Below are 16,129 nucleotides of genomic sequence, written 5' to 3' on the forward strand. Positions count from 1 at the left end.
CTTCTCAGTATATTACTAGTACATTTTTTTTCTTAGTAATCAATGATCCTGAAAAAGGCTGAAAAAAATGTGACACTGATCTTTTCATTCAAAGGTTGGCAGCTCAACAAATACCTTGAAGGCTCTTGAAGTTGCCCTCACTGACAGTAATACCCAGGCAGTCTACCTACTTACTGATGGAAGACCTGATCAGGTACTGACAAAGTAGCTAAACGTAATATTATAAATAATAGATACTAAAAGACAATTTATATGGCTAGAGAAGGGTGTTAAGGATGTGATAATTAGTATGCTTAGTGAAGCCATTACAATATGGCGCTGACCTTCTAAACAGGTAGAGATCTTACATTCCTTAAAGCGTATGTAAGTAAACACTGGTGCTACGTAAGTAACTGGCCTGGTACCTCAGCCAATGAAGTACTGACATGAGCTTTAGGCTAGGTTCACACTGCGTTTTTAGCATCCGTTTAACGGATCAGTTTTTTGCAAAAAACGGATTGCAAAAAACGGATGCATTTGTGTGCATCCGTTTTTGATCCGTTTTTCCATTGACTTCCATTATAAAAAAAAACGGATCAAAACGGATGCGTTTTTTTTGACGCACAATAAAGTACTGTTGACACAACTTTTTTGACCGCTAAAAAAACGAATCCGTTAAACAGATGCTGAAAACGCAGTGTTAACCTACCCTTAGTAAAAGAACACATACCTCCAGGATATATAAACTGGCTGCCATCTTTGAATAAAGGAAACAATAATAATGCTTTTATTTGTATAGCGCACACAAATTTAGCACTTTACACATTTTTGCCAATTATTGCTCCCTGTCCCCATTAGGGCTCACAATCTAAATCCACCTATCTGTATGTTTTTGGGAGGAAACCCACGCAAACACAGATGCAGATTTGAACCCAGGACCCCAGCAACCATGCTGCCCAATCCACCTTAACCATCAGTGTGATTCTCAGTGCGCACTATAAACGTATTACTTGTAATTTGGAGCAGATAGTTAATATGCAGCGCTCTTGAGGTGCATCCATAACAAGGGGAGTGAATAGATTAGGTGAAACTGGGAGAGGTCGTAAGAGCATGCCTCAACCTCTGAGGCGCGCACTATGGCACACGCAGGATGTGCTTCTCCTAGCAGGCTTCAGCTAATAGGCTTTTAGCCATATGCTAGACCAAGTCTCTATTCTAGCAGATGGCTGTGAGCCATGCGGCAAGCTCTTGCTCAATACCATCCAACTGGTTTGGCTTTGTGCCACTCTTGAGGGTGTTGTCTAAGTAGCCCATCTGGTTTTCATCCTTTAACCCCCATACAGGATGTGGACTTTGCTGCAGGGAACTACCAGTCTCTACCTCTGAGAGTGGTCCCAGTGTAGGTGGCAGCTGGCCCAAAGTACCAGGAGACGGCAGGGTAGGATGGCAAAGGTTCAAGCACAGGCTGCGGCAGTGGGAAGTAAGCCAATAGCTGCTTCTGTTGATGCATGCTGAGAGAGGACAAGCCACCATTATTACAGCATGAAGTGTACTGTGTAATAATACTATATCCTAGGAAACCAAACAGACAAGCAATGGTGATGAAATACTTTAGCAGCAGAACATATATCTTGTATTGTAAGTGTCCATAGTTAAAGTTATAGCGCTCTACCCCATACATGAATTGGTAACTGGAAATAACAAAGGTGTAATCTTTTGCAGCCCATTGATACAATTCTCGATGAAGTTAATATCCTTAGTAAGGTACCAATACACACAATTTCATTTAACTGTGATGACACCGAGGCAAACAACTTTTTATACGAACTCTCTAGCAAGACTGGTGGCCGGTTTCATACTTATAGCAGTCACCGTCTGGATGCTGATGCACCTCAACCTTTTGTGGTAAGTTTTCACATGCACATAGAACTCTTGGTTGAGGTAGGACTGTGAAAGGAGATCTGCAGTGCCGAGATCTCAAATGGAGGTCTTAGTGGTCAGACCCCCACAATAATAAAGTGATAGTGATAGTATATAGTTAACTAAGGAAAACTAATGCTTTTACCAATTTTCTCTGCCATTGCAGATCTGTGGAATCTATTCATTTCATGTTATCTGCTACAGTTTTTTTCTGATCACAGGCTTACATACCCTTGAAAGAACCAGAACCTCTCAGCTGTGACACAGGATAAGCTACTCTACAGGGACATGCCAAGCTATTGCTAATAGCTATCTTTTACAGTTTACATGGAAGCACACTGCATTTAAAATATAAGATTTGAAGGTGTTTTTCCATCACGCCAAGTGAGGACATCTGCCTGCATGGACATCCCCCAGTTCTGGGAATCGTGGGGCTTCCATACTGGTTTAGCAATGTGGCCCCTTCACGTACTTTATTCCAACAAAAGAATGTCACTCTTCTGCAGGTCCCTGCACAGCCGGTGGTCGGAGGAGCATTGTGCAGGGAAAAATTCTTTATTCTCAGGATTGTTTGGGGTCCCAAAGGTCAGACCCCCAATAATCAAAAAGTGATAGCATATCCTAGCAATCTGCCATAACTTAGTGGCATGGAAAAACACCATTAGTTTACATATCTAGTTACGAGAGTACTGGAACATTGCATTACATAAAATGTTTTCTTTTTACTCCATGGTAGTAAGTTGCAGAGTATGAAAGCACATTGTTATATGCCTGCGATCTAACAACAGCTTCTGATTCACAGAGTGAAGACATACAGTTTCTGTTAGATGAGATTGAAGAAGGAAAATCTACTTTAGAAAAAATAAAAAAACTCCATTTAGATTGTTTGATGTTGGACTGGTACCATAATGGAGAAACGGATCTTACACAAAGGTATCTACTTTATTGACTGAACTGAAGCATCTGCTTTTCATGCCTAGAGAAATCTTGCAGATGTGTATTGTTGTGTATGTAGCTTTTTATGATTCTTTGGGCTTCAAACGTTTAAAGCAAGATTATTAAAATCCTACAGTTTCAATTCTGGGAAAGTCTGGACATTGTGTTTTTTTAGAATATCATTCTGCTAACCTGACAGCCAAGTACATAGAAATAGCATATTCAGAAAAACATGTGGAGCAAAAAACTGAGCATGGTGAAGGAGTAAATCAGATGTAAATATGACATTATTTTATTATTTCAGAACATTACAGAAGCAAAGCTATACATCTCCTCCAAGGTTGCAGTCTGCACATGAACTCAGATCTTCCTCATCATCATTGCTTCATAGGTCGAGTTTAAGTCCTCCACGGCTTCTCCGAAGAAAGAAGACACGACATGCAGGTAATCCCACTCAGCACCCCACGATTTACCAACCAGCTGCATCTACACAAAAGTGTATTGCGGGAATATTTTAAAGGGGTAGTGCGGCGGTAAACAATTATTCACAGAATAACACACATTAAAAAGTTATACAACTTTGTAATGTATGTGTCATGGCCGCGGCGGCGTCCCGTGCTCCGGGCCGCCGCCTCCCTCTGTCCCACGCAGCTGCCGGGGTCCTTGTGCAGGGACCCGGCGCTGCGGTCTGTTCGGCCCCGGGGGGGGGGACCTCACTTCGTCCCGCTCCGGTCTCCGTCTGTGCCGGCCGGCGCGCGCGTCCCCGCCTCCTTGGGGCGCGCGCGCGCCGGCTGTCTCAGATTTAAAGGGCCAGTCAGTCCCTAATTGGTAGTTGCACCCAATCACTCCCTATAAATCCCAGCGTACCCTGCCCCTCGTGTTGGAGCCTCTATATGCTTCCCATAGCGTTTGGCCCAGCTCCCTGTTGTCCCTGACCTTAGTCCTTGTCCCTTGTTCCTGTCTTCAGTCCTAGTCCCTAGTCCTTGCCCGCTGCCTTCCCATTGTTCCTGAGTCCTGTCCGCCACCTGCAAGCACGTATACTATCCTCTGCCTGCACTATCTCCTGCCTACTGCTCCTGCCACGCCTCGCCTGCCGTCACTAGCAACCAAGCCAGGGGTAGCGACCTGGGGGTCGCCTGCCGCAGCAAGTCCATCCCGCCTTGCGGCGGGCTCTGGTGAAAACCAGCGGCCCCTTAGACTCCGCTCCCTGGTGAGGTTAGTGCCATCGCTGGTGACGGTCCAGTGGATCCACTACTCCAGGTGTTACAGTAGGCTCCAACCATGGATCCCGGCGAGGTGCCTGATATCCGCGAAGTAGCCCGAGTGGTCGCCCTACAGGCTCAACAGATCCAGCAACAGTCACAGCTGATCCAACAACTGACTGCAGCCATACAGCAGCATACCACAGCTCAGCAGTCATCACCTCCTGCAGCCTCTTCAAAACTACGACTGGCTCTCCCAAGTAAATATGGAGGTGACCCCAAGTTGTGCAGAGGATTCCTGACCCAATGCACTATGTACTATGTTTGCCACCGAGCGCTCTAAAGTGGCTTTCATTATCAGCCTATTGGAGGGTAGAGCTCTGGCCTGGGCCACACCACTATGGGACCGTAATGATCCGGTTGCTGCCAATCTCCGAATCTTCCTGGACGAGTTCCAGCTGTCTTTGAGGAACCTGCCCGTGCGTCTTCGGCTGAGACTGCTCTCCTCAATTTATCCCAAGGAACTTCCTCCGTTGGTGATTACGCCATCCAGTTCCGCACCCTGGCTGCGGAACTAGACTGGAATGAGGCCGCTCTGATTGCCACCTTTAAAAAGGGCCTGTCCAGTCAAATGAAGGATGTGCTCGCTGCCCGAGACCTGCCTACCTCTTTGAACGAACTCATCCTACTGGCTACCAGAGTCTACACCAGGTTTTCCGAGAGAGAGGAGGAGGTTCGGCAAGAACGGCGTCTGAGTTTGCCCCGTCGCCATCCTCGGCTGGCACCGGTGTTCCAGAATCCCGTTGCTCCTATGTCCCAGTCGTCTCCAGAGGTTCCTATGCAGGTGGAACGTGCTCGCCTGACGACTGATGAGAGGACCCGTCGACTGGACCTGAATCTCTGCCTCTATTGCGGTGGCGCTGATCACTATCGGCAGAGATGTCCCCAATGTCCTCAGTGTCCGGGAAACGCTCGCACCTAGGTCCGGTGGGAGAGGCCTCCCTAGGTGTGAATGCCACCTCTCCAAGGTTGACTATGCCAGTCTCCATCCAGACACCCTCTGGACAAGTTCTCCAGACCACTGCCCTCATCGGCTCTGGCGCTGCTGGCAGTTTCATTTCTGCTTCGTTGGTCCAAAGATGGCGGCTACCCGTGATCCAGCTAGCCCAACCCCGGTCTATCTCTTCGGTCACGGGCGAGATTCTTAACGAAGCTGTACACTGCCAGACTGTACCCCTAATCCTCCAGGTGGGCGCTTTACATCAGGAGAGGATCTCCTTCTACGTCTTGCGCCATTCCTCTTCCAACATCCTGCTGGGTCTTCCTTGGCTGCAATTACATACCCCTAAGCTTGACTGGAGAACTGGGGAGGTTCTCAGTTGGGGCCAGGACTGTCCAAATAGGTGTCTGAGGTCTCCTCAACCCAAATGCTCTACGAGGTCACCTGCTTACGCCAAGCCTCTGTCTGGACTACCGGAGGATTACCAAGACTTCGTTGATGTCTTCTCAGCTAAGGAGGCGGACTCCCTACCACCTCATCGGCCCTATGATTGCCCTATAGACCTTCTTCCAGGAACTTCTCCTCCACGGGGTCGAGTATACCCCCTCTCTGTGCCCGAGACTGAAGCCATGTCCTCCTACATCCGGGAGAACTTACAGAAGGGCTTCATTCGTAAATCCACGTCTCCCGCTGGCGCTGGATTTTTCTTTGTGCAGAAGAAGGACGGTTCCCTCCGCCCATGCATAGACTACCGGGGCTTAAATAAGGTGACTGTCAAGAACCGCTATCCTCTTCCGCTAACCCCCGAACTATTCGACCGTCTTCGTGGAGCTAGGATCTTCTCCAAGCTGGATCTCAGGGGAGCGTATAACTTGATCCGTATTCGTGAAGGAGACGAATGGAAGACCGCTTTCAACACCAGGGATGGGCACTACGAATATCTGGTCATGCCATTCGGCCTATGCAATGCCCCAGCGGTCTTCCAGGAATTTGTGAACGATATCTTCCGAGACCTCCTCTATGTCTGCGTCATTGTCTATCTTGACGACATTTTGGTCTTCTCCCCTGACCAGCAGACTCATGTGGCACAAGTGCGTCAGGTCCTACGAAGACTACGGGCCAATCATCTATACGCCAAGCTAGAGAAATGCGTTTTCCATCAGCGCAGTCTTCCGTTTCTTGGCTATATCGTCTCCGACCAGGGTCTACAAATGGATCCGGCCAAGCTCTCAGCTGTCCTCCAGTGGCCACGCCCTGTGGGACTTAGAGCTATCCAACGTTTCCTTGGATTCGCCAACTATTATCGGCAATTCATCCCTCACTTCTCGACCCTGGTCGCACCCATAGTGGCTCTCACCAAGAAGAAGGCGGATCCCAGACGTTGGCCTCCTGAGGCCGAACAAGCCTTCAATAGCCTAAAGTCTGCCTTTGCCTCTGCTCCTGCTCTAGTCCGTCCAGATGTCACCAGGCCGTTTTCTCTTGAAGTCGATGCATCTTCTGTGGGCGCAGGAGCCGTCCTCTCGCAAGGGACAGATCAGGCAAGACCAGAACCTGCGGGTTCTTTTCTAAGACTTTCTCCCCTGCCGAGAGGAACTATACGATTGGAGACCGTGAGCTCCTGGCTATTAAGTTGGCACTGGAGGAGTGGCGTCATCTCCTAGAGGGGGCTAAACATCCCGTTAACATCTACACGGACCACAAGAACCTCCTCTACCTCCAATCGGCTCAACGCCTCAATCCCCGGCAGGCCAGGTGGTCCCTCTTCTTCTCTCGGTTCAACTTTACCATTCATTTCTGTCCAGCCGAGAAGAATATAAAGGCCGATGCATTATCCCGAGCATCCGATGTCATGGGGCAAGAGGAATCTCCTCGTCATATAATACCTCCCGATCGCCTAGTACCAGTTGCCACTTCTGCTCTGCAGAGACTGCCTCCCGGTAAGACTTATGTGCGCCCCGCACTCCGAAAACGTATCTTGAAGTGGGGGCATTCCTCTTTGGTGGCCGGGCATCCAGGAGCTCAAAAGACCGGGCAATTGATCTCCCGTCACTACTGGTGGCCCAATCTCCTCCAGGATGTCAAGGACTTTGTGGCTTCCTGCGCAGTCTGTGCCAGGAATAAGTCTCCCCGTCAAAGACTTGCCGGCCTACTTTTGCCCTTGCCAGTCCTGGACCATCCCTGGCACCACATTGGGATGGATTTCATCACGGACCTACCTCCATCTGCGGGCAATACAGTCATTTGGGTGGTGACTGACCGCTTCTCTAAAATGGCTCACTTCGTGGCCCTTCCTGGACTACCCTCTGCTCCTCGTCTGGCTCAGTTGTTCTTCCGACACATCTTCCGCCTGCATGAACTTCCTCTTCACATTGTGTTCGACCGAGGCTCTCAATTTGTCTCCAAGTTTTGGCGTGCCCTCTGATCGCAGTTTCAAGTGAAGCTGGACTTCTCATCGGCCTACCATCCCCAGACCAACGGGCAAGTGGAGAGAGTCAATCAGATCCTGGGTAACTACCTACGTCATTTTGTGTCCAGCCGCCAAGACAACTGGTCCGATCTACTTCCATGGGCGGAATTCTCCTATAACCATCTGGACTCGAGTTCCACAGGCAAGTCTCCTTTCTATGTGGTCTACGGGCATCACCCTCGTCCTCCTCTGCCTCTCTCTCCATCCTCTGGGGTCCCAGCCGTGGAGGAGTTGTTATCTGACCTGCAGTCGATCTGGGAACAAACTCGACAGTCCTTACTCAAAGCCTCTGAACGCATGAAGGACCAGGCTGATAAGAAGAGGAGGCCTGCCACGAATTTTCTTCCAGGTGACAAAGTCTGGCTCTCGGCCAAATATGTTCGACTCAAGATTCCCAGCTACAAGTTGGGTCCTCGATTCCTTGGTCCTTTCTCGGTGCTAAAACGCATCAACCCTGTCACCTACAAACTCCGCCTGCCCCCTACTATGCGGATTCCGAACGCCTTCCATGTCTCCCTCTTGAAGCCAGTGGTTCTCAACCGGTTTCGCCGATAAGTCTCCGTTCTCTGTTCCACAAGCCGTCTCTGACGACGTCTACGTTGTTAATGACATTCTGGCCATGAAAACTGTCAGAGGGAGACGATTCTTCCTGGTGGACTGGAAAGGATTTGGTCCTGAGGAGAGGTCCTGGGAACCCGAGGCTAACATCCTGGACAAAGATCTCATCAAGGGGTTCCTGCAGGCTAGAAAGAGGGGGAGGCCAAAGGGGGGGGGGTACTGTCCCGTGCTCCGGGCCGCCGCGGCGACCTCCCTCTGTCCCACGCAGCTGCCGGGGTCCTTGTGCAGGGACCCGGCGCTGCGGGCTGTTCGGCCCCGGGGGGCGCCTCACCTCGTCCCGCTCCGGTCTCCGTCTGTGCCGGCCGGCGCGCGCGTCCCCGCCTCCTAGGGCGCGCGCCAGCTGTCTCAGATTTAAAGGGCCAGTCCGTCCCTAATTGGTAGTTGCACCTAATCACTCCCTATAAATCCCAGCGTGCCCTGCCCCTCGTGTTGGAGCCTCTATATGCTTCCCATAGCGTTTGGCCCAGCTCCCTGTTGTCCCTGACCTTAGTCCTTGTCCCTTGTTCCTGTCTTCAGTCCTAGTCCCTAGTCCTTGCCCGCTGCCTTCCCATTGTTCCTGAGTCCTGTCCGCTACCTGCAAGCACGTATACTATCCTCTGCCTGCACTATCTCCTGCCTACTGCTCCTGCCACGCCTCGCCTGCCGTCACTAGCAACCAAGCCAGGGGTAGCGACCTGGGGGTCGCCTGCCGCAGCAAGTCCATCCCGCCTTGCGGCGGGCTCTGGTGAAAACCAGCGGCCCCTTAGACTCCGCTCCCTGGTGAGGTTAGTGCCATCGCTGGTGACGGTCCAGTGGATCCACTACTCCAGGTGTTACAGTATGTTATGTCTGTGAATCGCCTCCTTCCCATGTCCCACCACCCCCACCTGTGTACCCGGAAGTGTGGTGCATTATACATACCTGATCCGTGTCGCGCATATCCGCCATCTTGTGCCAAGACGTCATCTTCACTGCCGCCGTCCCTGATGCTGGCCCCCCCTCGGCCACGTCATCAGCCGCTCAGCCGCGATTGGCTGAGCACAGTTATGCTCAGCCAAGCGCGGCTGAGCATCTGATGACGCTGCAGAAGGCGGCGGGCACTAGGGACGGCCGGAGCGGTTCGGACGTCCGAAGATGACGTCTTGGCACAAGATGGCGGACATGCGCGACACGGATCAGGTATGTATAATGCACCACACTTCCGGGTACACGTGCGGGGGTGGTGGGACATGGGAAGGGGGCGATTCACAGACATAACATACATTACAAAGTTGTATAACTTTGTAATGTGTGTTATTCTGTGAATAATTTCTTAGCGCCGCACTACCCCTTTAACTCTCAAGCTGGTTTCACACAGCAATATTTGTTTCAGTATTTGTAAGCCAAAACTAGGAGAGGTACACATTGTTCAATTCTTTTTCCTTTCTTTAGGTTTTACTTTTGATTTCAGGTTAAGGCTGGGTTCACAATATGTAAAAACGACGTCTGTCTTTCATAATAACGCCCATCATTGCATGACTCATGACTCTTCCAAAGTGACAAGAAAAGTGGGAGGGGTTAATGGAAGAGGGTCTGGCCTCTGTGGGTGGATATATTTATCATATCTTATGCCAGAGGGTACTGTAAGTTATGAAGCAAATCCATTCTTGCTATGAGTATGCTTTTCTGGCACACAGACCAAAACATGAGTGCATTTTATTCTGACATATGCCTTTTTTTAAATTTAATTTTAGTAAACTTAGGGATACTAAATATGAATATAGTGTGTGTGTATATGTAGTGCAAAAGTTTTAAGCAGGTGTGTGAAAAATACTGCAAAATAAGGGTTCTGTTAGCACAAACAACCTGAAATTAATCACTATTGTACACAGAATGATAGTTGTTGGTTATAATCATATTTTATGATCGCCATAACGATTTCTAGTATACTTTAGTGTGCGAACGATTGTAATAACAAACAAATGATGTGTACATATATCGAACGATTTTATGGTCAGCTAAAAACGTGATATAATGAATGTTCGCAAGATAATCTTTCGGTGTAATAGGGCTCTTATCTTGCTGCAAATGTTTATTCTGCAATGATCCGAAACGCCATTTGAATCTTCAACATAAAGAAAAAGGAGTTGCGGAAGTGATGATATGGCCCCAACAAATACCTGATCTTATCATGATATTACATGAAGAGACAGAAGGATTTGAGCATCTGACGTCCACAGAAGATCTGTAGTTAGTTCCCCAAGATGTTTGGAACAACTTTCCTGCCAAGATATTTTTTTACAAACTGTATACAAGTGTACCTAGAAGAATGGATGTTGTTGTGAAGTCAGAAGGTGGTTGTTAAATATGATGTGTTTTACAATGAACAATATCTTGGTATAATATAATGTAAGTCATATATATACTGCTGACCTCACCATAATAGCACAACACTATTCACTGTATAAAGTGATTGTAATACTGACATTATAATATCATATTCTATACTAAGGAGACGTGTATAAGTTGGAAATAGATACATAAGTGTACACAGCACTATTCACGGTTACATGACTATGTAGGGTGGTAATGCTGTACACAGCACGATAACTATACATCCATAGCTGGAAACAGGTTATGCTGATGTATAAAGAAAGAGTTCTATATTTGTTATGGTCATATATGTGCAGACACAAACACTCAATTATAATAAACACGCCCACACATGACATTGACAGTGAGTCATGAACCCTATATAAGATGGTAGTTACCAAGATGGAGGTTGGTTGGATCAGGGCTGTACAGAAGGTATGAGCCCTATGTCACAAGAAGGATCCAGAGCCTTCAAGGAGAAGGTTGTGATGTAAGCGTGAGGAATCCATGATGGAAGCGTGAAGGAAGGAATGTCTCCCAGGATGCTTGAGTGAAGCAACAGCTGCCTGAAGCTCGTGACGATTTGTAAGACAAACCCTTCACTTCAAAGGACTCTCATATGAACTATGGACACTAAGGGCTGTAAGACGTTTCTCTGATATTCTTTTCTATTCAATTCTGTAATTTCACTACTTTTAAAGAAGAAGCAATAAATCTCCATTTTATAAAGAAACCTCTCTGATGTCATCCTACTGCGGCGAGCCATAAACTACAGGTGCTAACGCCATTTTCTACAGTGGTCACACCAAATATAGATTTTTATTTTTTTTTCTGATTCTAAATAAACTAAATAACGCTTCTATTTTTTAAAGGAGTACGTTTTTGCAGCATTTTCCCCACACGTGTCTAAAACTTTTGCACACTACTTACTGTGTATATATATGTATAGTTTAAAGCGAGTCTGTACCCACAATCTGTCTGCCCCCAAACCACTTGTACCTTCAGATAGCTGCTTTTAATCCAAGATCTCTCCTGGGGTCCGTTCGGCAGTTATTGTCCTAAAAAACAACTTTTATACTTGCAGTCCTGAGTCAAACTGCCATGGGCTACAATATCTGTGCCCTAACTTTGCACCACCCCTCCGTCCCTCCTCCCCACCCTCTTCATCATTAGGAATGCCACTGGAGCATTTTCTCCTTCCTGAACATTGCACAGGTGCCTGAACGATCCAGCCCATGTTCAGTATTCACACAGCTAATGAATAGGAGACAATCTGCCTGTGGCATTCCTAATTATGAAGAGGGTGGGAAGGAGGGACAGAGAGGTTGTGCCAGCCTAATGCATACACAATCTAAGCCCTGGCAGTTGGGCACGGGGCTGCCAGTTTAAAAGTTGTTTTTTAGGACAATAACTGCATCATTTGCCGAACGGAACCCAGGACAGATCTTGGATTAAAAGCAGCTATCTGAAGGTACAAGCGGTTTGGGGGGCAGATTGTGGGTACAGAGTCGCTTTAAATTGTTGTTTTTTTTTTCTATTAAATTACTAGATAAGTTATAGATTAATTATATTTTTCCCTATCTTGGCTTTACTAACAGAACAAACAAGGTCTAGCCTTCTAAGGGCTCTGAGCCATGGAGTGAGACTGTCAGAGAATGTGACAGATTTACATACACCTCCTGAGACTAGTGAGTTGTCTCTCAACATTGACAAGAAAACTGCATCTGTGCTTAAGGGTAAGCTTGTGTGAACTGAAAAGTAAAATGCAAATGAAGTGCAAGTTATGAAAGTATAAGTAAGTCATAAATTGTGATATGTCTACTATGCCCTAGCCTCAAGCTCGCACTCAGAGCCCTTTGATTTTACTAAACAATAAGAAAATCTATTTGAATGTGATTGTTATGCCATTCCACTAGATTATAATATAAACTAGTAATGGCAGATAAAGCATCAGTTTACTAAAACCCTTATTCTCATCACAGTAGGCTTCATAATATTTTCCTGTTTGTCATAACAGGTTTAGTATGGTAAAATATTGTGCCTTATAGCTAGGGCTTTTTGGTTGACCACATTTTTCTGTAAGTGGAACAAAGCGGAAACAGTGATTTGGATTTGGATGGAAAAACTCCAGACCCAGACTCACAGTTTGTGCATACGACATGCATGACTTGCAGCCAAGTACCATTTGTAGCTATGTCATGTTAGATAGCTGTCACTATGTAAATAAAAGATCTATATACAATTACATCCTTGTGTTTTCTTCATAGAGATGAACCTTATAGATAGCAGCAAAGTTCAAGCAAAGGTGAAGAAACTACCTAAAAAGTATGTTTGCACTTTTTCATTGTCTTTCTAGTTTCACGTTTTTATTTGTTTTGTATTTTAATATTACGTGTAAAATACTATGATATTGTTAATTTGTAATGACTTTTCAGTTCACTGGACATTTCTTCATCTCGCTGGCTGAAGACCTATGGGCTGGTGCCAAGGAGGCTTACGATAATGGATGCCCTGGCACCAACAACTGTTCCACACTCTGCTACATATATCCCAATTCTTGATAAGCATGTTGTTTCTAAGGTATTTGATGAGGTAAGAACACTACTATAATACTGATGTAAGAGGGAACTCGTAAAGCATTCACACCTTGCAGATTTTACCTTTACCAGTGTCAGCTGGCAGAAATCAGTGTTTATGGAGGGTCATCCAATTCTGCTTCAACCAGTTATTGACTAAGGGTCCATTTACACAGAACTAATATCTTACAGATTATCTGCCAAAGATATGAAGCCAAAGACAGGAATGGATTTGAAAAGAGAAATCTCAGGCTTTCCTTTATGACCTGATCTCTGTTTATAGTTTGTTTCTGGCTTTAGCTTCAAATCTTTGACAGATAATCTGTCAGATAATTTTTCTGTGTAAATGGACCCTAAGCGGGCTCTCATCCCCAAGACAAGTCCCCCTTGGAAGTGGAGACAGAATCATCTGTGGGAGACACTAGAGAACCGTAAGAGGAAATGGAGAGGTAAGCATAGCTTCTTTATTGATTTCTATTTACTTTATCCCTTGTACTCCTTTAAGAATCTGTCTGAAAGAAGGTAAAGGGGGAACATGATCGAAACCTTTAAATACATTATGGGCCTAAATAAGGTTCAAATATTACTAAATATTACTTTAGTGAAAGAGTAGTAGATATTTGGAACAAACTTCCAGCAGATGTGGTTGGTAAATCTACAAAAACAGAATTTAAACATCCCTGGGAGAAACATATATCTATCCTAAGGTAATAAAAAAGGAAATACTAAAAGGACAGACTAGATGGACCAATTTTCTATGTTTTTATAAGTTCTGAACATACAAAATGATATACACTTATAACTAGACCTGTATAAGCACAGTTATTTCTGATAGCCCAAAACATTTGTTATTGTACAGATAAGCTAGACATCATTTTTGAGGCATATGTATTTTTTATGGTACCACTATGGGGCAGTGTGGAGCTGCTGCCATGGTGTTATATATAAGTTCTCTGTACAAATAATACTCTATGCCAGTTGTAGTGATAATATTATTTGTAAAAATGTTCACTGTTCCAAAAATTTTATTCTGCCCTTTTGACTTTCTAAATACTTATATAATATGAAAGCACATACATGCATAAATACTGATATAATATGAAAGCACATACATGCATAAATACTGATATAATATGAAAGCACATACATGCATATGTTGAATATTATCTGTTATATAATATGTTTAAATAAGGTATATCCAGCCATATAAAATTGGCTTTCCTCAGAATAGACCATCAATATTAGTTCATACAGGGGTCCGTTTCTCCTTTTATTTTTGGCTAAAAACCAAGCTGAGACTTCCTGTTCTGTACAGATAATTTCCCAGCAGTACCCTAAATATCAACACAGACAGGACAGTGAAAGATGACACCAGTACATAGATAACAGATGTACACACCATAGCTGTTGCTCACAACCTACTGATTGACATTAAAGCGACTCTGTACCCACAATCTGACCCCCCCAAACCACTTGTACCTTCGGATAGCTGCTTTTAATCCAAGATCTGTCCTGGGGTCCAATCGGCAGGTGATGCATCTATTGTCCTAAAAAACAACTTTTAAACTGGCAGCCCCGTGCCCAACGGCTGGGACTTAGATTGTGTATGCATTAGGCTGACACAACCTCTCTGTTCCTCCTCCCCGCCCTCCTCATCATTAGGAATGCTCCAGATTATCTCCTATTCATCAGCTGTGTGAATACTAAACATGGGCTGGATCGTTAAGGCATCTGTGCAATATTCAGACAGGAGAAAATGTTTCAGTTGCATTTCTAATGATAAAGAGAATGGGGAGGAGGGGTGGTGCAAAGTTAGGGCACAGATACTCTAAGGGTCTATTCACACGTCAGTATATTTTCCAATCCGCAATTTTGAATCCGTAAGCAATCCGCAAATAGGGTCTGTCCTTTTTTTTTTGCGGAACGGATTGCAGCCCAGTACACAACACGGATGTGTGTATGGGTCCATTGAAATACATTGGTCCTATTTTTCTGCGGATCCGCAATTGCGGACAGGAACAGGATGTGTGAATAGGGCCTAAGCCCCGGCCGTTGGGCACGGGGCTGCAAGTTTAAAAGTTGTTTTGTTTAGGACAATAACTGCATCACCTGCCAAACGGACCCCAGGACAGATCTTAGATTAAAAGCAGCTATCTGAAGGTACAAGCTGTTTGGGGGGATCAGATTGTGGGTACAGAGTAGCTTTAAGGGTAGCTTCACACATAACAGAATCCCAGCAGATTTCACTCTGAGCGTTCACAGCGAAATCCGCTGTTATTCCCCACCTTTCAGTTTCAATAAGATTACATACTCACAGCGGAATTGTCATCCCGCTGGCAATATGTAAGCCTCCTCAACCCCCTGCGGCCCGGAGAAAAACTCAATTTCCTGCAGAAAGGGGTGGATTCTTTTCAGTCTGACATGGTGGTCTCTGCTGCCTTTGTCAGCACTGTGTCAGACTAGAAAGAATACACCTGCAGGACATGCAGTAGCTGATGAGTACAGGAAGACTTGAGATCTTAAGTAGAAGTAAATTACAAATCTTTATAACTTTCTGACACCAGTTGATCTGAAAGAATAAAAATTCTACGGAATTCCCCTTTAAAAAAATTCTATCAGAAAATAAAACAGATTAGAAAAAAGAACCTCTCCTAGTATGTGGCTCTTATTATTTAAAAGTTATCTAGGTGATACTTTCCCTTGTGTGCAGGGCTGTGGAGTCGAAGTCGTGGAGTCGGAACTAGTTTGGAGTCGGAAAAAATGTACCGACTCCAACTTTAGCTTTAAAAAAAAATCTTAGAACAATTTAAAATTGAGTTTTGATATGAATTTTATAAGTTTTGCTCATCAATATATATTATGAGCAACATTCTAATAGGACACTGGCCCTATTACATAAGGGTGGTAGGGAAAAATTGTCACTATTTGGCAGTTTGTTTCTGAGCTGGAAGAGTCCATTGTGTGGGGGGAGATCTGTTCTGGTCTCTTCCTGGATGCTGGATGACTGTATATTAGCAGCAGTGTAATATGAAGATATCCTGTGTAATATAGAGGACGAGGAGAAGACATAAGTAGTAGCAGTAACCTCTGTCCTCAGTGG

General features: G+C 45.6%; 1 protein-coding gene across 1 annotated transcript in view; it reads left to right on the forward strand.

Annotated features, from left to right (window-relative positions):
* Nucleotides 1-16,129, forward strand: part of VWA3B (von Willebrand factor A domain containing 3B) — a 92,755-nt gene that overhangs the window by 26,615 nt on the left and 50,011 nt on the right. The window contains 7 exon segments of the mRNA XM_069972949.1: nt 95-193; nt 1,702-1,884; nt 2,702-2,832; nt 3,140-3,279; nt 12,052-12,189; nt 12,721-12,778; nt 12,889-13,045. Of these exon segments, the coding sequence (XP_069829050.1) occupies nt 95-193; nt 1,702-1,884; nt 2,702-2,832; nt 3,140-3,279; nt 12,052-12,189; nt 12,721-12,778; nt 12,889-13,045 (906 nt within the window).

The sequence above is a fragment of the Dendropsophus ebraccatus genome, chromosome 5 (assembly GCF_027789765.1).
Source record: "Dendropsophus ebraccatus isolate aDenEbr1 chromosome 5, aDenEbr1.pat, whole genome shotgun sequence".
Lineage (NCBI taxonomy): Eukaryota > Metazoa > Chordata > Amphibia > Anura > Hylidae > Dendropsophus > Dendropsophus ebraccatus.